Source organism: Scyliorhinus torazame, chromosome 9 (genome assembly GCF_047496885.1).
Source record: "Scyliorhinus torazame isolate Kashiwa2021f chromosome 9, sScyTor2.1, whole genome shotgun sequence".
Classification (NCBI taxonomy): Eukaryota; Metazoa; Chordata; class Chondrichthyes; order Carcharhiniformes; family Scyliorhinidae; genus Scyliorhinus; species Scyliorhinus torazame.
In genome coordinates, this window is record NC_092715.1 from 273,473,643 (window position 1) to 273,497,602 (window position 23,960).

Here is a 23,960-nt window from a genome sequence, read left to right on the forward strand (position 1 = left end):
AACTCTAACAGATTTGTCAGACACGACCTCCCCTTGACGAAGCCGTGCTGACTCAGTCCTATTTTACCATGCACTTCCAAGTGCTCCGCGAGCTCATCTTTAATAACAGACTCTAAAATCTTACCAATGACCAAAGTCAGGTTAACCGGCCTATAATTTCCCGTCTTCTGCCTCCCTCCCTTCTGAAACAGGGGTGTTACATTAGCCACCTTCCAGTCCTATGGGACCCTTCCTGCCTCCAGTGATTCCTGAAAGATCATCACTAATGCCTCCACAATTTCCTCAGCTATCTCTTTTAGAACCCTGGGGTGTAGTCCATCCGGTCCAGGTGACTTATCCACCTTCAGACCTTTCAGTTTCTCTCAAACCTTCTCCTTAGTAATGGCCACTGCACTCACCTCTGCCCCCTGGCTCTCCTGGAGCTCTGAAATCCCACTGGTGTCTTCCACCGTGAAGACTGATGCAAAGTAACTGTTCGGTTCCTCTGCCATTTCTTTGTTTCCTATTATCTCTTCTCCAGCCACATTTCCCAGTGGTCCAATGTCTATTTTTGCCTCTCTCTTATCTTTTATATATTGAAAAAACTCTTCCTATCTTCTTTTATATTACCAGCCAGCTTGCACTCGTACTTCATCTTCTCCCCCTTATTGCTTTTTTAGTTGTCTTCTGCTCACTTTTAAAGGCTTCCTAATCCTCTGTATTCCCACTAATTCTCGCCACTTTGTATGCTTTTTCTTTTTCTTTTATGCTGTCCTTGACTTCCCTCGTCAGCCATGGATGCCTTGTCCTCCTCTTAGCATGTTTCCTCCTCCTTGGGATGAATTTCTGTTGTGCCTCCCTAATAACCCCCAAAACTCCTGCCATTGCTGTTCCACTGTCTTCCCTGCTCGGCTCCTTTTCCAATCAACTCTGGCCAGCTCCTCCCTCATGTCTTTGTAGTTACCCTTGTTTAATTGTAATACCGTAACATCTGATTGCAGCTTCTCCCTCTCAAACTGCAGGGTAAATGGGGCTGGTTTAGCACACTGGGCTAAATCGCTGGCTTTGAAAGCAGACCAAGGCAGGCCAGCAGTACGGTTCAATTCCCGTACCAGCCTCCCCGAACAGGTGCCGGAATGTGGCGACTAGGGGCTTTTCACAGTAACTTCATTTGACGCCTACTTGTGACAATAAGCGATTTTCATTTCATTTCATTTCAAATTCTATCATATTGTGGTCACTGCTCCCTAAGGGTTCCTTCACTTTAAGTTCCATAATCAAATCTGTCTCAATACACATCACCAAATCCAGAATTGCCTGTTCCCTAGTAGGCTCTGCACAAGCTGCTCCAAAAAACCATCTCTTAACATTCCACAAATTCAATTTCTTGGGATCCACTACCAACCTGATTTTCCCAGTCCACCTGCATATTGAAGTCCCCCATGATTATTGTAATATTGACTTTTTTACATGTCTTTTCTATCTCCAGATTTATTTTCTGCCCTACATCCTGACTACTGCTAGGGGGCCTGTACATAACTCCCATCAGGGTCTTTTTATCTTTGCGATTCCTCAACTCTACCCACAGAGATTCTATGCCTTCTGATCCTATATCGCTCCTTGCTATCGATTTAACTTCATTCCTTACTAACAATGCAACCCCGCCCCCTTTGCCCATCTGCCTGTCCTTTCGATAGGACACATACCCGTGGATATTTAGATCCCACGCTGATCCCCTTGCAGCCACGTCTCTGTGATGCCCACAACATCGTTCCGGCCAATTTCAATGTGCGCAACAATCTCATTTACCTTGTTCCGTACACTGCGCGCATTTAGGTACAATATGTCTGTGTTGCCCTCAGAAAGAACAATTTACCTAACGCCACCGCCCATCTTCTCTCCATATCCCTGAATATTCTTCCTTTTGAATAATAATCCAATTCCCTACTGAAAGCCCGATTGAACCTGCCTCCACTACACTCACAGACAGTACATTCCAGATCCTAACCACTCGCTGTGTGAATCTGCCTCCACCACACTCACAGACAGTGCATTCCAGATCCTAACCACTCGCTGTGTGAATCTGTCTCCACCACACTCTCAGACAGTGCGTTCCAAATCCTAACCACTCGCTGTGTGAACCTGCCTCCACTACACTCACAGACAGTACATTCCAGATCCTAACCACTCGCTGTGTGAATCTGTCTCTCTCTCAGACAGAACATTCCGGATCCTAACCACTCGCTGTGTGAATCTGTCTCCACCACACTCTCAGACAGTGCGTTCCAAATCCTAACCACTCGCTGTGTGAATCTGTCTCCACCACACTCTCAGACAGAACATTCCAGACCCTAACCACTCGCTGTGTGAATCTGTCTCCACCACACTCTCAGACAGTGCGTTCCAAATCCTAACCACTCGCTGTGTGAATCTGTCTCCACCACACTCTCAGACAGAACATTCCAGACCCTAACCACTCGCTGTGTGAATCTGCCTCCACCACACTCTCAGGCAGTGCGTTCCAAATCCTAACCACTCGCTGTGTGAATCTGTCTCCACCACACTCTCAGACAGTGCGTTCTAAATCCTAACCACTCGCTGTGTGAACCTGTCTCCACCACACTCACAGACAGTGCGTTCCAGATCCTAACCACTCGCTGTGTGAATCTGTCTCCACCACACTCTCAGACAGTACATTCCAGATCCTAACCACTCGCTGTGTGAATCTGCCTCCACCACACTCTCAGACAGTGCGTTCCAAATCCTAACCACTCGCTGTGTGAACCTGCCTCCACCACACTCTCAGACAGTGCGTTCCAAATCCTAACCACTCGCTGTGTGAACCTGCCTCCACCACACTCTCAGACAGAACATTCCAGACCCTAACCACTCGCTGTGTGAACCTGCCTCCACCACACTCTCAGACAGAACATTCCAGACCCTAACCACTCGCTGTGTGAACCTGCCTCCACCACACTCTCAGGCAGTGCGTTCCAAATCCTAACCACTCGCTGTGTGAATCTGTCTCCACCACACTCTCAGACAGTGCGTTCTAAATCCTAACCACTCGCTGTGTGAACCTGTCTCCACCACACTCACAGACAGTGCGTTCCAGATCCTAACCACTCGCTGTGTGAATCTGTCTCCACCACACTCTCAGACAGTACATTCCAGATCCTAACCACTCGCTGTGTGAATCTGCCTCCACCACACTCACAGACAGTACATTCCAGATCCTAACCACTCACTGTGTGAATCTGTCTCCACCACACTCTCAGACAGTACATTCCAGATCCTAACCACTCGCTGTGTGAATCTGTCTCCACCACACTCTCAGACAGAACATTCCAGACCCTAACCACTCGCTGTGTGAACCTGCCTCCACCACACTCTCAGACAGTGCGTTCCAAATCCTAACCACTCGCTGTGTGAACCTGCCTCCACCACACTCTCAGACAGAACATTCCAGACCCTAACCACTCGCTGTGTGAACCTGCCTCCACCACACTCTCAGGCAGTGCGTTCCAAATCCTAACCACTCGCTGTGTGAATCTGTCTCCACCACACTCTCAGACAATGCGTTCCAGATCCTAACCACTCGCTGTGTGAATCTGTCTCCACCACACTCTCAGACAGTACATTCCAGATCCTAACCACTCGCTGTGTGAATCTGCCTCCACCACACTCACAGACAGTACATTCCAGATCCTAACCACTCACTGTGTGAATCTGCCTCCACCACACTCTCAGACAGAACATTCCAATTCCTAACCACTTGCTGTGTGAACCTGCCCCCACCACACTCACAGACAGTGCATTCCAGATCCTATCCACTCGCTGTGTGAATCTGTCTCCACCACACTCACAGACAGTGCATTCCAGATCCTAACCACTTGCTGTGTGAATCTGTCTCCACCACACTCACAGACAGTGCATTCCAGATCCTAACCACTCGCGGTTTTAACCTGCCTCCACCACACTCTCAGACAGTGCATTCCAGATCCTAACCACTCGCTGTGTGAATCTGTCTCTCTCACTCTCAGACAGTACATTCCAGATCCTAACCACTCGCTGTGTGAATCTGTCTCCACCACACTCACAGACAGTGCATTCCAGATCCTAACCACTCGCTGTGTGAATCTGTCTCCACCACACTCACAGACAGTGCATTCCAGATCCTAACCACTCGCTGTGTGAATCTGTCTCCACCACACTCACAGACAGTGCATTCCAGATCCTAACCACTCGCGGTTTTAACCTGCCTCCACCAAACTCTCAGACAGTGCATTCCAGATCCTAACCACTCGCGGTTTTAACCTGCCTCCACCAAACTCTCAGACAGTACATTCCAGATCCTAACCACTCGCTGTGTGAATCTGTCTCCACCACACTCACAGACAGTGCATTCCAGATCCTAACCACTCGCTGGTGACGAGGTTTTTCCTCAAGTCTCCATTTCTTTGTTTGCCAATTACCTTAGAGTCATAGATGTTTACAGCATGGAACAAGCCCTTGGGCCCAGCTTGTCCATGCTGCCCAGTTTCTATCACTAAGCTAGTCCCACTCGCCCACATTTGGCCCATTTCCCTCTATACCCACCCTGCCCAAGTAACTGTCTAACTGCTTTTTAAAGGAAATAATTGTACCCGCCTCTACCACTGCCTCTGGCAGCCCGTCCCAGATGCTCACCACCTTCTGTGTGAAGAAATGTCTGGTCTCTTTTGCATCTCTCCCCTCTCACATTAAACCTATGCCTCTAGTTCTAAACTCTTCTACCTTTGGGATAGGTGTTGCACATACTGTGGCATATCAGGTGGGAGGTAGGAGCTCCCAAATGAGCGGGCAATCAGAAGGCTGCACGCTCCCAGGAATTAGCTTGCAATCCAGACAGGTATCACACTTCTGGAAAGATTAATGCCATCACAGCTGGAGATGCAGGATTTACAGGACGGGGTGTCAGTAACTTTCCAACCACCTTCAGGTGCAGGAAATCATACCGATAATGCTGACTTGGTTTCCTCTCATTCTCAATCCTTCCGCCAATGGGAACAGTTTCTCCGTATCTACTCTCTCCAAGGGCAAAATTCTCCGTTATCGGCGCAAAGTCCGCCGATCGGCGCAAAAAACGGCGCAAATCCGACCTGCATCACGCCGGAAAAATCGTTGCAAAGTCTCCGGCCCGAAATGGGCTAGCAGCAACGTGACGGGATCCGCGCTTGCTCACGTGGTTCACGCCGTGCAGCGTCATACACGCCGCACGGTGTGACGGCTCATAAGGCCGCGCTGCTCCCCCCACCCGACCGGAACACCCGACCGGAACACCCGACCGGAACACCCGACCGGAACACCCGACCGGATGGCCGGCTGCCGCTCAGCCCCGAGGTTCCAGTCACGGGATGTGGAGGTGCTCCTGGACGCGGTGGAGCAGAGGAGGGACGCCCTGTATCCCGGGCACGGCCGCAGAGTTGCCCCACGCCACAGCCGGCGTCTGTGGAGGGAGGTGGCAGAGGCCGTCACCGCTGCGGCCCAGACACCACGGACAGGCACCCAGTGCCACAAGAAGGTGAACGACCTCGTCAGAGCAGGCAGGGTGAGCCTCCCCCCCCCTGCCCGATATCCATATCCCCCATCCCCCATATCCCCCCTCCCCCATATCCCCCCTCCCCCATATCCCCCCTTCCCCCATATCCCCCCTCCCCCATATCCCCCTCCCCATATCCCCCCTCCCCATATTCCCCCTCCCCATATCCCCCCTCCCCCATATCCCCCCTCCCCATATCCCCCTCCGCCATATCCCCCCTTCCCCATATCCCCCCTCCCCCATATCCCCCTCCCCATATCCCCCTCCCCATATCCCCCTCCCCATATTCCCCCTCCCCATCTCCCCCTCCCCCATATCTCCCCGCCCCCATATCTCCCCTCCCCCATATCCCCCCTCCCCCATATCCCCCCTCCCCATATCCCCCTCCCCCATATCCCCCCTCCCCATATCCCCCTCCCCATATCCCCCTCCCCCATATCCCCCCTCCCCATATCCCCCTCCCCATATCCCCCCTCCCCCATATCCCCCCTCCCCCATATCCCCCTCCCCCATATACCCCCTCCCCATATCCCCCCTCCCCCATATCCCCCCTCCCCCATATCCCCCCACCCCCATATCCCCCCTCCCCCATATCCCCCCTCCCCCATATCACCCCTCCCCCATATCCACACTCTCCCATATTCCCCCCTCCCCATATCCCCCATATCCCCCCTCCCCCATATCCCCCCTCCCCCATATCCCCCCTCCCCCATATCCCCCCTCCCCCATATCCCCCCTCCACCATATCCCCCCTCCACCATATCCCCCCTCCCCCATATCCCCCATATCCCCCTCCCCCATATCCCCCATATCCCCCCTCCCCCATATCCCCCATATCGCCCCTCCCCCATATCCCCCATATCCCCAAGTGAATCCAGCCCTAACCTTAACCTCTGCAATACACGCGCAACCGATGGCGTGCATTCATATACCTGCCTAACACTGTTGCCTTTTACCCCTGCCACCACCCTCACCCCCCCCCCAACAGGAAAAGCGCGCACACAACAATAGGGAGCATGTGAGGACTGGAGGAGGCCCCGCTGATGAGAGGCCACTGACCGAACATGAGGAAAGGGCCCTGGAACTGGCTGGCGGACCTGAGGACCGGGAGGTTGCTGATGCAGAGGTCGGGGGCGTACTAGCAAATGAGCCATCGACAGCCCGTCCCCATATCCCCCCTCCCCTATATCCCCCTCCCCCATATCACCTGATCACTGCCTGCGTGTCTAACCATGCATGCTTCATTGTGTATCGCAGGACCAAACGTCGAGGCACCCATCCCCGCAGATGCAGACCACCCGCATGATGCCCCTCGGCGGCCACGGGAGACGGAGAGACCCGGACCCTCCGGCATGCGACGCCCGCAGGATGCCCCTCGCACACCACGGGAGACGGAGAGACCCGCACCCTCCAGCATGCGACGCCCGCAGGAAGCCCCTCGCACACCACGGGAGACGGAGAGACCTGGACCCTCCGGCATGCGACGCCCGCATGATGCCCCTCGGAGGCCACGGGAGACGGAGAGACCCGGACCCTCCGGCATGCGACGCCCGCAGGATGTCCCTTGGAGACCACGGGAGACGGAGAGACCTGGAGCAACAGGGAGATGACGCCCCCGTCACGTGCGGGTGCGACGATGCAGGCGTGTGCCCCCCCAGCGACGAGAGGGGCAGCCACAGGCCCCCGTCACTTCCGAGCCAGGACACCACTACCCAGGACACCACTACCCAGGTCACCACTACCCAGGACACCACTACCCAGGACACCCCTACCCGGGACAGCACTACCGGGGACAGCACTACCCGGGACAGCACTACCCGGGACACCCCTACCCTGGACACCCCTACCCGAGACAGCAGTACCCAGGACAGCAGTACCCGGGACAGCACTACCCAGGAAGACGAAATACCGGACAGTGACTCAGAGTGGATGGGTGGAGACGAACCCCCACCCCAAAGTGCCATGGACTCAGGGTGGGACGAAGAGCACGACACAACGCCACTGCTGTCACCAACACCCTCCACCATCGCAGAAACACTCACCTCGGTTGGGCACTTTAGTGATGAGGCGACTGGTACACTCACTGGTGCGCACAACACAGCCGTCCCGGACCAACAGGTGGAGGTAGAAGCAGCAGAGGGGCCAGGCGGTCGGAGGGCAGCCCAGGCCAAGCGAACATCTGCCGCCCAGATGGATCCCGGGTTCCTGGAGTTACCACACCCACACATAGATCCGATGCAACCACCGACCCGGAGACGAGCGAAGAGGGTGACGGGCGGCTTGCGGCGGCTGCGGTCGCAGGTGGAGGAGTCCACCCACGTCCAGGAGCTGGGAGTGGTGCCGGTCATGCGTGCCACCCAGTCCGACACCGCACGGGTGGCGTCCGCGGTGGAGGCAATGGGTGCGACGGTGTCAGACATGGGGAACGGTTTGCGAGGCCTGGGGCTTTCCGTGCAGGCGGCGTCTGTGGCCCAGGACATGGCTGCCCTCTCACAGGAGGCCATGAGCCAGTGCCAGCGCCAGATGGCAGAGGCGCTCAACGCCATGGCCCAGTCTCAGCAGGCCATAGCCCAGTCTCAGCAGGCCATGGCCCAGTCTCTGCAGGCCATGGCCCAGTCTCTGCAGGCCATCGCTGAGGGCATCGGCGCCAGTGGCCATGTGCGAGCCGGCGTCGCACTGTCACAGACAGGGTTTGCCAACCCCCTGGGCTCCATGGCTGCAAACCTGCAGACCCCTGTCGATACCAGCACGGGCCTCCAGGACTGGCAGCGCCAGATGTCGGGGGGGCATCGGATGGCCAGTCTGTTCGCATCCCCCACCCATGTAGAGGCCTGGGGGCCATCGGGCACCCCGAGGGAGGAGGAGGTGGTGTGGTCCGTCCCGGGCCCCCCTTTAGGGGAGGTCCCGGAACACCGCAACACCTCGGACTCCCCCCCCTTCCGTCCCAGGTGCATCGGGTGGGCAACGGGCAGGACAGGCTGGCAGCTCGCCATCCCAGTCGCCCGGGCCACAGCCTGGCCCATCTAGGCCAGGATGCCCCAGGAAACGGCCGCCAAAGGGATCCAGTGTCAGAGGGTAGGAATCACAGGAGTCCACCTCCAGTTCTGCTGTACCGTCTGGGGAACCACGTAGACGTAGTCAAAGGGCCCGTAAGGCCAAACAACTAGACACTGAGTAAGTTGGCACGGGTGCAGGGCACAGATGAGTTTTAGGGGCTAGGGCACGTGCATGAACTCCGTTGGTTATTAAAGTCAATGTTACACCTACAGAAGCTGCCTTTGTGCTCTGTCCAAAGCATGCGGGGGTGTCATGTACGTTGAGCGCAAGTGTGTGTGTGTGAGGGGTGGTCTTACCTCAGCCCCAGGTGAGTCTGCCCCTTCCCCCTGGGCCGCCATCAACATCCCCCCCGGGCAGAGGACGGGACCGTTCGCTGCAGTGTCACAGCCGCATGCAGGGATGGTCCGGGTGGATGGTGGTACTGTGGCCATGGGTCAGACATAGTCCAACGATGTGGAGCCAGGAGCTCATCGCAGGGCGGGTTGTCATCATCCTCCATGGCCTGCAATAGACACGCGTCCACCTGCAACTGTGTGAGCCCGGCCCATTGTGCCGCAGGTGGATCGGCAATGGGGGGGGGTGGTGTGCATGGGGGTGGGGTGGGTGGGGTTGGGGAGGGGGGTGAGGGTGCTGGGTGGGTGGATGGGTGGGGGGGTGTGGGTTGTTGGCTGTTGCCATGGTGTGTGGTCTGTGGCCGTACTACCCGATTCCCACACCCATCTAGTCAGTGAAGCGGGCGGCTATCAGTCTGTCCCGTGCCCGCTGGGCCAGCCGGTAACGGTGGACAGCCACCCGCCTGTGTCTAGCCCGTCTACCCTGACCATTGCCCCCATCCCCCTCATCTGGGGAGGACTGCGCCTCTTCCTGCTGCTCCTCCACTCCGCCCTCCTCTGCCTGCGGCACATCGCCCCTCTGCTGGGCTATGTTGTGCAGGACGCAGCACACCACAATAATGCGGCCGACCCTATCTGACCGATACTGGAGGGCGCCCCCAGAGAGGTCCAGGCACCTGAAACACATCTTCAGCATGCCAAAGCACCTCTCTATCACTCCCCTTGTCGCTACATGGGCATCATTGTAGCGGTTCTCCGCCTCATTGCATGGCCTCCGTATAGGCGTCATCAGCCACGATCGCAATGGGTAGCCCCTGTCGCCCAGCAACCAGCCCCTCAGCCGGGGATGGCGTCCCTCGTACATGCCGGGGATGGATGACCGCGACAACACGTATGAGTCGTGTACACTGCCTGGGTAACGGGCGCAGACGTGCAGGATCATTATGCGGTGGTCGCAGACCACCTGTATGTTCATCGAATAGGTCCCCTTCCTATTGGTGAACATGGCCCTGTTATCTGCAGGTGACCGCACGGCGACGTGCATCCCATCGATCGCGCCCTGGACCATGGGGAACCCGGCAACGGCAGAGAAGCCCACGGCCCGGGTATCTTGTCTGGCCCGGTCCACAGGGAAGCGGATGTAGCGGTGCGCCATGGCATATAGGGCATCTGTCACTGCCCGGATGCACCGATGCACCGATGTCTGCGATATGCCGGACAGGTCTCCACTCGGTGCCTGGAATGACCCCGTTGCATAAAAGTTCAGGGCCACCGTAACCTTGACAGACATGGGGAGTGTGTGTCCCCCGCCAGTGCCACGCGGTGACAGGTGTGCCAGCAGGTGGCAGATGTGTGCCACGGTTTCCCGCCTCATCCGGAGTCTCCTCCTGCATTCCCGGTTCGTGAGGTCCTGGTATGACTGCCGGGGCCGGTACACACGGGGCGCCCTCGGGTGCCTCCGTTGCCGTGGGGCCGCGACGTCCTCCTCCCCCTCCTCGTCCTGTCGGTCAGGTGTCCCTCCAGCCTGGGCGGCTGCCGCCTGCCCCTCTGCGGCAGCCTGCGCCGCCTCTCTGGCACGCTCCTCCTCCTCATCCAGGGCAACATAGACATTAGCGGCTGCCGCCATGGCGGCCAACATCGCTGGATGATCTGAAAACATGACGGCCTGGTGGGGGGAGGGGAACGATGATATGTCATCATTGCCCATATCCCCTCCTTCCCCCCAGCCAGGTGGCATGGACCGCATGGGTCCAACTGTTGGAGGCTGGCACCTGGCCAGGTGGACCAACTCACTTGCCCTCGCATCCCCCTCCCTGGCACAGACCCCCCCATCCTCCTCCCCGGCACGGACACCCCCCCCATCCTCCTCCCCGGCACGGCCACCCCCCATCCCTCTCCCCGGCACGGACCCCCCCCCATCCCCCTCCCCGGCACGGACCTCCCATCCCCCTCCCCGGCACGGACCCCCCCATCCTCCTCCCAGGCACGGACCACCCCCCATTCCCCTCCCCGGCACGGACCCCCCCAACCCCCTCCCCGGCACGGACCTCCCATCCTCCTCCCCGGCACGGACCCCCCATCCTCCTCCCCGGCACGGACCCCCCTCCCGGCACTCCCCCGGAGCCCAGCCCAATCTAACCACCCCCCCCCCCCTGCCGCACACACACACACACAAAACCCTACACACACCTCTCCCCCACACATTCAGACTGCGGCCACGCCATCGCCTGCCCAGAGCCAACCCCCCAGGCCGTCACTCACCTCCACGCTGGTCGGCGTGACCCTGGAGCACAGGGTCACGCCGATGAAAAGGAGGTTTGATTTACGTCGACGTGAACGGTCATCACGTCGACGGGACTTCGGCCCATCCGGAAGGGAGAATATCGGCAGGCCGAAAATCGGCTGCCTTGCGCAGACCCGTGACATTCTCCGCGGCAGCGGCGCCATTAACGCCCGCCGACTTTTCTCCCTTCGGAGACTTCGGCAACCGGCGGGGGCAGGATTCACGGCGGCCAACGGCCATTCTCCGACCCTCTGGGGGGTCGGAGAATGACGCCCCAGATCTTGAACACCACTAACTTGTCCATGTCCTTTAGACGTTCTACACTGCCTTCCTCACATTTCACACAATATTTCCAAGTTTCAGAACATTGGTAAATGTTGAAATTGTGCTCTGCGCACTAAGGTCTGGGTAATGAATATATCGTAAAGAGTCCTAGCGCTGTTAACCTCTGACCTTTGCCTGTGGTGACTACAATGGGGTCAAATTTAGTTTCTGTGCACCAGGAAAGGATGCTGGTGGTTACACAGGGCCATGGACAGAGAGCCTGTGTCGGGCAAACCAACCAACTCATAACTGGAGAGGAGAGGAGGACGGAGGGGGTGTTGTCTCGTGTTGGCTGTGCTCCCACCCCAGTGACCTCCAGGTGCGGGGAGTCTGAGCAGGATGCTAATCACCAAGCACTTCCTTTCTCCTTTATGGTACAGGAATAACAGCGCTCACTCATTCTGCGTGAAGTCCTCAGGGAATTTCCAGAATAAATGTTGATAAAATGTTGCTGAAGTCCTGACAATGTTTCCCAGAAGCTGCGGATGGGTTTTAAAATTCCTCAGGTAATGAACAGTAAATAGAGATCGAAATCCTCAACAACAAATGGTTCACAGCCACGCAGCTGGAGGTGTAGGGGAGGCCAAGTCCTCTCTCCCGCAATGTTGTACAGCCTCGTTAAACAGCACATGTGGTTTCCATCAGCCCTTTAACAATCCCCTGGGTGGACTATCTGAGAGGGAGCTTCAGCCCCTTCACCCCAACATTGTTTCTGATGCTAACTGCAGCCCAGCTTGGCCACTTCAGAGTTTATTTAGTCCAAGGAAATTTGGTCCCAAAGTTTGGCTGAACAATGTTATTATTGAATAAAGTGTTGATTTCTGATCATCAACCACTGACATTGGTAAATAATGAATCACAGATGTCAAAAAAAGAGGTGGTGTCATTAGAGTGTTAAAGGAAATGAGATTGAGGGATAGAATTCCAATCATTACTTGGCTGAAGGCAAGGTGACCAACTATAAGAAAAAGAGAGGGGGTGGGGTAAAAAGGTTTGAGTCAGGAAAATAGTGAGCTGGGGAATAAAGGTTTGTAGGGCAGACGGAGAAAGCGGCAACACTGTGGGAGGGGTTTAAATAAATCATTACTGTTATCAAGTAAGCACACACTGAACGTTAATGGCAATTTATTGTACGAAACTGTCCCATCTTTATATCTGCAGATACATAAAGGTAAATATGTAAAACTCTCCAGCTTATTTATCAATTAACAAATAAAGAACTGGCACGAGAGCATAGGCACAAACAATCCCAAATAGAAAACACCTTCAAACTTTAACAATTTTTATTACCCCCAAATGGTTTTGACTGAGGGCAATTGCCAGAATGTGCAGCTTCTGACTAAAACTGTCTTTCTAAAGCCATCAGGGTGAATTTGATATGTTTGTTTGGTTTGTAGAGAAGGTCCCTGTGGAAGCTAAGTTGCCATGGTATAAACAAGCCCAGGAACTCGAGGAATTACTGACCGTTTCTCAAGAACCTTCGTGAGTCTGTTGGTATTTCGTTTGAATTTTTCAGCATGTTTCAAATTCAATAAGAATGAGCCTCTTAACCCACATTGAAATTTCCTGCCAAACGCTGATCATGTAAATTTGATCTGATATGTATATCGAGCCGTGCTTCGACAGGAAGCTAAAGCCACGTTCCATTTTTCCAGGGTGGGTTTACTGTTCATGTTAACTATTTTCCCTCTGTGCAAGAGCTGCACATATTACCAGTAAGCTGTCTGTCTGAATAAGTGAGCTAACAAGATCTAGCAGTCCCGTCAGACTGCCTGCAGTGCATTGCTGCAGTTTACATCCCCATTTATGTCTCTCTGTCAGCTGGAGGCACTGCTTTGATTGTTTGATGGAGGCTGACACCCTCCAGTACATCACCCACGTACCTTTTTCATGCCTGAACGTTCACATTGAATATCAGTAGAATATCTGACAGTGACGGGAATGATAACATTGCCGGAATGTGGAATGTGAGACCGACACTTTCACTGAGGCTCATTTGAGCACCCACACAACCAGGGTGAAACTGGCCAATTCAACAGAGACACGGAGAGAATCTGTGACCTTACGGGCCTCCCGAGCAGGGCTGTTTCACAGGGGCATTTACCCACTTCCAATCCTGCAATATTTGGAGAGACTTTGGAACAATTTTTATACATTTTCGAAGTTTTGCGAAATGTAATTGATCCCAGTCTGGGCCTCCATCCTGACTGTGTCGGGAATGCTGCTGACCCTGGCACTTGTGCACAAAAAACACAAAAAATATCATGTAATGTCTGTAGACAAGAAACTACTTTTCAGATTAGGGTGTGTTGTTCATATTAAAATGGAAGATGATTTATTTTATATCCAGCTGTGTGGTGCACAAGTTGGGATTGTCCGTGTTCCATCCCACCAGCACTCACAGTCCTTTCCTTTAGACACTAAATGTCACCAATAAATATAAATAGGTTGAACGATGGGGCTGACAGAGTGAGTCGGGGAAGTTGTAGGATCCCTCAGGCAGGACATGCGGCCCATTTCCAGGCCCATACCACCAAGCAGATGTCCCATTGTAGCTCACTGGCTCTGGGCCATTGCAATATTGACCAGGGAAGGTTTGCCCAGCTGGCAGGGGGATTGTTGAGAGGAGATGGGGAAGGCGTGGGTAGCAGCAGAAGTTATTCCTGTAGAGCTTCTGGTGACGTTGTGTGAGGTGAGGATAACTTCCATCGGGATCCGGATTTGAGCGGCCTTTTCGCTCATTTTTGGGGGGGACATTTTCACATTAAAACATTCCTTGTGGAACATAAAGGATCCCTGAACCATTCCAATGCCAAAAGACGGGAATAAACAAGCCACAGAAAGCAACTCGTTGACCGATTCGGAGGAATCGCACAGCCTCTCAGTGCAAACAAATGACGGGGGTGAGGACAGCGACCTCCCCGATTACTGCAGACGTGCCGGGTACTGTGCTGGCCAAGGAATTCCACACCCACTTCGACAAGTACTGATGGAAGACAACGTACAAATTCCGTTGAAGAAAGCTCAGGGCCCTGTTTGGCTGAAACTGGAAATAGCTGGATCACTGAAAAAGCAAGGTGAAGGTTTGGGAAAAGCAGTGGCGAGGCAGAGTGAGCAGCTCCCCTCGCAGGGGGAAATAGCGGTGGCTGCTTAGGAGAAGCTGAAGGCTAAGGCCAACAACCTGGAGAATTGATCGGGGACGCAGAATCTCAGTCTTGAAGTTTGAGGAGGGCATTGAGGGCCCAAATCGTACCAAGTATCTTGTGCAAATGTTTGGGAAAATTATGGGGAGGGTGGACTTGTGTCCCCTCCGGACAGAGCCCACCGGACCCTTTGTCCAAACCCCCGGCTGAACGAGCCATGTACAGTAATAGTGCATTCTGTAATTTCCAGGAAAAAGAGCGGGTCCTGAAATGGAGACTTGTTAAGAAGCATGGACTCGGTTCAAATGAATGATGCTTTGTTTGGTCTTTGACTGTTGTGAGTTGGGGGGAATATTGGGATGTCCTTAGAGAATCATTGATGTCTGAGGGTGAAATATGTTCTTGTTTTCTCTGTTTTTGGGGGGAATGATGGAGGATTTTTGCTTCAGGTATCCTTTGTTTAATTAGTGGGGATCTAACTCCAAAAGAAGTGTTTTCTCTTGTTCCTTGCATTACAGTTAGAATTCTATTGCCCCTGCTGGGTACTCCGCTTGGTAGGGGTTCTATTTTGTGAGGTTTGTTTTATCCTTGGGGGCAGTAAATTCAGCTCATTAATGGGGGTGAGATGGGGGAGGTGACGCTGCTGTTGAACCAGGTTCACGTGTTTGATGGGTTTAGTATCGGTGAGTAGTTGGGGGTTTGGGGGAGGGGGTTTGGGGGAGGGGGTTTCCCTCCTGGGTGTGTTTTACAGGGTTTGTTCTGTTTTCTAATATTGCGTTTTATAACATCCATTTTCCGTGTTGATTGTGTATTTTGTTTGTTATGAGTGGAAAAGTCTGTTAATAAAAACATATTGTTTTAAATCCGGTGGAGCCAGGAGGAACATTCCTGATATCCAGAAAATATCAAATGTTGTTGTTTAATCTGGTTAATGGATTTATCTTTGGTTCAAGGTTCCCCTTGTGAGGAATCTAAAACTAGGGGTCACAGTTTAAAGGCTCCCAGTTAAGGTGAAGATGAGGAAAAGTTTCTTCTCTCTGAGAGTCGAATTCTCTTCCCTGGAGAGCAGTGGAAGCTGAATCACTGAATATATTCCAGACTCAGTTTGATAGATTTTTGTTCAACAAGGAGGAGGGGAGGGGTGGGAGGGGGGGAAGGGGGCAGACAGGCGAATGGTGGACAAGGCTCAAGGGGACAAATGACCGACTCCTGCTTGTGTTTATTATGATCTTAAATTATTGATGGAAATGGTGAAAGATCAGGAAAAACCTCAGGTGAAAGCTCAGGTGAAAGGTCAGGTGAAAGGTCAGGTGAAAGCTCAGGTGAAAGGTCAGGTGAAAGCAATGTTGGGGCAGGAATTCAGTTCAAACTCCACCTTGCACTGTTTCTACCCAACAGAGTTAAAATCTCCCACAAAAAAGTTGTAAAGATGTGAATAACAGATGGTGCAATTGAACGCCTGGTTTTGTTTATAGGAGCAGTACAAGGACAGCCCCATATTACTGTGCTGTTTAGAATGATGAGGTTGTATTTATCCCTGTGGTAAACATCAACAGGCGTAATTCAGTCTGTGCATAAATCCACTACTCTACACCAAACTGTCGAATCCTATCCATGTATCCTGAGCTAGCAGCAAGTACTGTTCGGTGTAGCGCATTAACACGTACCAAATCTAGAGTTAAAGCTCCCTCTTCACAAACGCTGACCTTGATACAATCTTCCCAGGATTGGTGATAATTGTTCCATTTATGAAACCAGCTATTCATATTTGACTGTATTGTAAAGATTAACCAAAAATATCACATTTTGCTGTTGAAACATGATAGTGGGTTTATCCATTGTTCCAGCTCTCAAACCGAACCTGGCAGATAGAAGGGCAAGTTTCACTTGGGAGGAAATTCATCAGTTGCGGAATACACATCGGGAGGGAGTAAAGGCTCATTCACTAAACTGTTCCTTGAGAAAGTGTAACTTTGCCATGCGAGCTGTTCCTGGCAGAATGCACATTATTTTCTTTTTAGTGAGTTTCATTCCCATTGAGTTGGTGTGGTTGTTGTATTATTATATAATCCTTGGGGTTATTTACTGTACAAGACACAGGCACCAATCATTCATTGGGGTTTGGCCAAACAGGTTGTGGGTTCATTTATTAAGATTACTGATACTTGGGTATAAAGTTTGAAGGCAACAGTGATCTGTGAGTTTCTTTTGGGATAAGCAAATAAACCAAAATAGTCCAGCAACTGGTAGTAAGGTTAATAAAACTCATAAACACAAAAGTAAAATGTATAATTTAATAAAATTATTCAGATCGTTAATTGGAACCCATTAAGGATGGAGGACAGGTGCTGTGTCACAGCTGCAGTATGTGGGAGCTCCTGGATGTCACTTTGATCCGGGTCAAATACACCCGGAGTAAGTGTAAGAGGAGACTCCGAGGGCAGGAGCACTGTGAGTGAGGGAGGGGAGGAGACTCCGAGGGCAGGAGCACTGTGAGTGAGGGAGGGGAGGAGACTCCGAGGGCAGGAGCACTGAGTTTTCTTGAGCTTCTTTAGATGGGAGGGCGGAGGAGCAAACCGACCATGACATTGGGGTACAGGAAGTCATTCAAGTGAGGGGAGAAAAAAGGAAAAGGAGTGGTTCAAGGGACAGAATATTGAGGGGGATTTGACACTAATCTCTGCAACAAAGAATGAGAGTCCAGGCGGGATACCAGGATTCGGAACATCTGCTCAGGGCTGGAGAAATTGTGATGTGGGACGGGGAGGACCTAGTTGTTGTGGTCCATGTAGGTACCAACATTGTTCATAGAATCTACAGTGCAGAAGGAGGCCATTTGGCCCATCAAATTTGCACAAGCCCTTAGAAAGATCACCCTATCTAAACCCACACCTCCACCCTATCCCCGCAACCCAGTAACCCCATCTAACCTTTTTGGACACTAAGGGGCCAGGAGGGGACATGAGAAGTCTTTGGCAGGTAGGATCAAGGATAACCCTAAAGCTTTCTATAGATATGTCAGGAATAAAAGAATGACTAGGATAAGAGTAGGGCCAGTCAAGGACAGTAGTGGGAAGTTGTGCTTGGAGTCCGAGGAGATAGGAGAGGTGCTAAATGAATATATTTCGTCAGTATTCACTCAGGAAAAAGACAATGTTGTCGAGGAGAATACTGAGATTCAGGCTACTAGACTAGAAGGGCTTGAGGTTCATAAGGAGGAGGTGTTATCAATTCTGGAAAGTGTGAAAATAGATAAGTCCCCTGGGCCGGATGGGATTTATCCTAGGATTCTCTGGGAAGCTAGGGAGGAGATTGCTGAGCCTTTGGCTTTGATCTTTAAGTCATCATTGTCTACAGGAATAGTGCCAGAAGACTGGAGGATAGCAAATGTTGTCCCCTTGTTCAAGAAGGGGAGTAGAGACAGGTAACTATAGACCAGTGAGCCTTACTTCTGTTGAGGGCAAAATCTTGGAAAGGTTTCTAAGAGGTAGGGTGTATAATCACCTGGAAAGGAATAATTTGACTAGACATAGTCAACACGGTTTTGTGAAGGGTAGGTCGTGCCTCACAAACCTTATTGAGTTCTTTGAGAAGGTGACCAAACAGGTGGATGAGGGTAAAGCAGTTGATGTGGTGTATATGGATTTCAGTAAAGCGTTTGATAAGGTTCCCCACGGTAGGCTACTGCAGAAAATACGGAAGCATGGGATTCAGGGAGATTTAGCAGTTTGGGTCAGAAATTGGCTAGCTGGAAGAAGACAAAGGGTGGTGGTTGATGGGAAGTGTTCAGACTGGAGACCAGTTACTAGTGGTGTACCACAAGGATCTGTTTTGGGGCCACTGCTGTTTGTCATTTTTATAAATGACCTGGAGGAAGGCGTAGAAGGATGGGTGAGTAAATTTGCAGATGACACTAAAGTCGGTGGAGTTGTGGACAGTGCGGAAGGATGTTACAAGTTACAGAGGGACATAGATAAGCTGCAGCGCTGGGCTGAGAGGTGACAAATGGAGTTTAATGCAGAAAAGTGTGAGGTGGTTCATTTTGGAAGGAATAACAGGAAGACAGAGTACTGGGCTAATGGTAAGATTCTTGGCAGTGTGGATAAGCAGAGAGATCTCGGTGTCCATGTACATAGGTCCCTGAAAGTTGCCACTCAGGTTGAGAGGGTTGTTAAGAAGGCGTACGGTGTGTTAGCTTTTATTGGTAGAGGGATTGAGTTTCGGAGCCATGAGGTCATGTTGCAGCTGTAAAAAACTCTGGTGCGGCCACATTTGGAGTATTGCGAGCAACTTTGGTCGCCGCATTATAGGAAGGATGTGGAAGCATTGGAACGGGTGCAGAGGAGATTTACCAGAATGTTGCCTGGTATGGAGGGAAGATCTTATGAGGAAAGGCTGAGGGACTTGAGGCTGTTTTCGTTAAAGAGAAGAAGGTTAAGAGGTGACTTAATTGAGGCATACAAGATAGGGCAGCACGGTAGCAGTGTGGAGGGCAGCACGGTAGCATTGTGGATAGCACAATTGCTTCACAGCTCCAGGGTCCTCGGTTCGATTCCGGCTTGGGTCACTGTCTATGCGGAGTCTGCACATCCTACCTGTGTGTGCGTGGGTTTCCTCCGGGTGCTCCGGTTTCCTCCCACAGTCCAAATATGTGCAGGTTAGGTGGATTGGCCATGATAAATTGCCCTTAGTGCCTAAAATTGCCCTTAGTGTTGGGTGGGGTTACTGGGTTATGGGGATAGGGTGGAGGTGTGGGCTTGGGTAGGGTGCTCGTTCAAAGAGCCGGTGCAGACTCGATGGGCTGAATGGCCTCCTTCTGCACTGTAAGATCTATGATCAGAGGATTGGATAGGGTGGACAGTGAGAGCCTTTTTCCTCGGATGGTGATGTCTAACACGAGGGATCATAGCTTTAAATTGAGTGAAGATAGATATCAGACAGATGTCAGAGGTAGGTTCTTTACTCAGAGAGTAGTCAGGGCGTGGAATGCCCTGCCTGCAACAGTAGTGGACTCACCAACACTAAGTGCATTCAAATGGTCATTGGATAGACATATGGACGATAAGGGAATAGTGTAGATGGGCTTTCGAGTGGTTTCACAGGTCGGCGCAACATCGAGGGCCGAAGGGCCTGTACTGGCTGTCATGTTCTATGTTCTATGTTCTAAGGGCAATTTAGCACGGCCAACTCACCTAACTCGCACATCTTTGGACTGTGGGAGGAAACCGGAGCACCCGGAGGAAACCCACGCAGACACGGGGAGAACGTGCAGACTCCGTACAGACAGTGACCCAAGCCGGGAATTAAACCTGGGACCCTGGAGCTGTGAAGCCACAGTGCTAACCACTGTGCTACTGTGCCACCAACAACATAGAAAATGAAACGAAAATGAAAATCGCTTATTGTCACTAGTAGGCTTGAAATGAAGTTACTGTGAAAAGCCCCTCAGTAGGATAAATATGAGGACCTAGGCATGAAATTAAGAAGCAGAAGTTTAAAGGTCACAATCCTGAATTATTACCCGAACCTCGTGTAAATTAGAGGATGAATCAGAGAGCTGGATGCTTGGCTCAGAGACTGGTGTCGGGGATGTGGCCTCCAGTTTGTGGGGCACTGGCGCCAGTACTGGGGATATTGGGACCTCCGCCATTGGGATGGTGGCTAAGGGCACAGCTGATAGTAAATGCCGAGTTCTCCAAATCTCAGAAGGGAAGATTGGAATAAGATTGAAGTACCCTTAATTAAAACAATAGCTTCACACTGTGCCAACACTTTCAATAGATCCTATCAATCTTAATTTTACGATCTTTGGAGGTAACTTTTGCCAATCTGTTCCACAACACCTTATAGATTTTAAGAACTGTAAAAATCCTGTACCTTTTAGCACACAGGTAAATCCTGTACCTTTTACCATACAGGTAAATCCTGTACCTTTTACCATACAGGTAAATCCTGTACCTTTTACCATACAGGTAAATCCTGTACCTTTTAGCACACAGGTAAATCCTGTACCTTTTACCATACAGATAAATCCTGTACCTTTTACCATACAGGTAAATCCTGTACCTTTTACCATACAGGTAAATCCTGTACCTTTTACCATACAGGTAAATCCTGTACCTTTTAGCACACAGGTAAATCCTGGACCTTTTACCATACAGATAAATCCTGTACCTTTTACCATACAGGTAAATCCTGTACCTTTTACCATACAGGTAAATCCTGTACCTTTTACCATACAGATAGATCCTGTACCTTTTACCATACAGGTAAATCCTGTACCTTTTACCATACAGATAAATCCTGTACCTTTTACCATACAGGTAAATCCTGTACCTTTTACCATACAGGTAAATCCTGTACCTTTTACCGTACAGGTAAATCCTGTACATTTTACCATACAGGTAAATCCTGTACCTTTTACCATACAGGTAAATCCTGTTCCTTTTACCATACAGGTAAATACTGTACCTTTTACCATACAGGTAAATCCTGTACCTTTTACCATACAGGTAAATCCTGTACCTTTTACCATACAGGTAAATCCTGTACCTTTTACCATACAGGTAAATCCTGTACCTTTTACCATACAGGTAAATACTGTACCTTTTACCATACAGGTAAATCCTGTACTCTGGCTTCCACTTGCTCTCGGTGATGAAACCCAAGGTGTTCAGCTCCTTCCCGGATACTTTTCCTCCACTTGGGGCGATCTTGGCCAGGAATTCCCAGCTGTTGGTGGGGATGTTGCACATTTTCAAGGGGGCTTTGAGGGGGCCCTTGAAGTGTTTACTCTGCCGTCAGGGTCTCAGTTGTGCTGTCGAAGCTCAGAGTAGAGTGCTTGTTTCGGGAGTCTCGTGTCAGGCATGGGGACTATGTGACTCACCCAGCGGGGTTGAGCGAGCCTGGACAATGCTTCAATGTTGGGGATGTTGGTCTGAGCGAGAACACTGATGTTGCTGCATTTATCCTGCCAATGGATCTGCAGGATTTTGCAAAGGCAGCACAGGCGGTACCTCTCCAGGATTCTGAGGTGCCTGCAGTACATAGTCCACATCTCTGAGCCAAACAGGAGGGCGGGTTTCACTCCTGCTCTGTCGACCATGAGCTTGGTGCTGGTTTGAGGCCCTGGTCCCCATTCTCTTCCTCAGGTGACCAAAGTCTGCTCTGGCACACTGGAGGCGGGCTTAAACCTCGTCATCGATGTCTGGCCTTGTTGACAGTCGGATTCCAAGGTTTGGAAAGTGGTCCACGTTGTTCAAGGCCCGATTGTGTATTTGATAACCAGGGGGCAGTTTTATCATCTATCAGAACCCTTCCCAACAACATCCGAAAGAGTCATTTTATTGAACGAATATCTTCATAATTATTTTCTCTGGTTTATATTCTTGACTGTAAGTGATTGAAATATTTTTGTTCAAGCTCTTACACTTTTGGCTCGAGCAGTGCAATAAATAACACCAGGCTTCTGTGCTGCAAACATTAAGCCAAAAATGTAAATCTGGAAGCCATATGTTGGATCTGATTAGCACTTTGATGATAAAGAAACAGAAAGATATTCCCGATATCCATACTCAAATATGAAGGGCAAACACAGATCTTTATAAACTCCAATCATCATCCAGACATATTTGTGTTAAAATGAGACCATAAACCTTTTGTTATATTCGCCGGCACTGTGCATGGCTGTAATATTATAACATTAGAACAGGCAAAACATTAAAATTCCTGCCATTGGGATCTCTCGGTCCCACTAAAGGTGACCTCCTGCTCCAGGTTTCTGATGGCAGGATTGGCGGGCCACACAAAATGCTGGAGACAATGGCTGGAACAGAATCATACAATCATAGAATTTACAGTGCAGAAGGAGCCCATTCGGCCCATCGAGTCTGCACCGGCTCTTGGAAAGAGCACCCTACCTAAGATCACGCCTTCACCCTATCCCCGGAACCCAGTAACCCCACCTAACCTTTTTGAACACTCAGGGCAATTTTATCGCGGCCAATCCACCTAACCTAACCTTGGACTGTGGGAGGAAACCGGAGCACCCGGAGGAAACCCACGCAGACACAGGGAGCAAACTCCACAAGTTACCCGAGACCGGAATTGAACCCGGGTATACTGTGAGGCAACAGTGCTAACCACTGTGGTACCGTGCCACCCCAGGAAACATGCCATGAGAGACCTGGATCATCCTTGCCCATTGTCCACTTCCCAGCAAAAACCTCCAATGCCACAAAAATATTGAGACAACAAATTCAGTTTTTGCTAAATGTTAAGAATTTCTATTTGTTTGCAAACAATTGTCATTTTGGTTTGAATCAGTTCAATTGGAAAAAAGCAGTTGGCCCTAAACTGACCCAACTACAGAATTCTTTCTGCCCCTCAATGTTTTTCTGCTCTCTTCCCCCAACTCCACAGAGTGTATCCACACTCCATAATGTAACTACGTTAAAATACATACCGTGTCCACAACACTACACCTCAAAACACACTCATCCTAACATCAAATGAAAAATGAAAATTGTCACAAGTAGGCTTCAATGAAGTTACTGTGAAAAGCCCCTCGTCGCCACACTCCGGCTCCTGTTCAGGGAGGCTGGTACGGGAATTGAACCCGCGCTGCTGGCCTGCCTTGGTCTGCTTTCAAAGCCAGCTATTTAGCCCTGTGCTAAACCAGCCAGTAAACATTCCCACACTCAGAGCCATGCACACTCAAACATGCACCCACTCAAACATGCATTCACAAGCCTACACCCACCAAACCCCCCATTAACATTCATGTACAATCACACACGCATGTACAAACACACTCATGTACTCACACACGCACACACACAAGAGCATGCTCCCACTCTCACATTCTCCAACCAAAAATTCCACAAGCTCACAGGAACACTCATCCTCAATCATGCTCTCTCTCTCTCGCCTCTCTTTCCCCCTCTCTCTGATTCTCTCTCTATTTATCCTCTAGCTCTCTAGGATGGAATATTTATAGTCTACCCACTGGAGAGTATTTTTTAACCTGGCCAAAGGAAGTTGATTTCCTCACCATAGCTGCCAGGGTAATAGAAGCAGGAATATTTGTCCAGTCTCGACAATCTCCAGCTAACCCCGTTTCCCCATACACGGCCCTGAGATCTCCCAGTTTGTGACATTCTGCTGGGGTGGAGTTGACAGGGTGTTGCAGGGATTCAGTTCTTGCTATAACTCACTGGCCCCAATCCACAGGACCCCGTGAGGATGCGCCTCACGGTGGA

The 23,960-nt window shown here is 51.3% G+C and overlaps 1 protein-coding gene across 3 annotated transcripts in view; it reads left to right on the forward strand.

The window, feature by feature from the left end:
* LOC140429922 (ADAMTS-like protein 1) overlaps positions 1-23,960 on the forward strand; it is a 489,170-nt gene that overhangs the window by 282,496 nt on the left and 182,714 nt on the right. For 2 of the 3 annotated variants that reach the window (XM_072517517.1, XM_072517518.1), the window contains exon 13: positions 12,955-13,039. In XM_072517517.1, coding sequence (XP_072373618.1) covers positions 12,955-13,039 — 85 coding nt within the window. Of the gene's footprint in view, positions 1-12,954; positions 13,044-23,960 lie in introns of those variants that run through there. The other variant, XM_072517519.1, reaches the window with a different exon arrangement.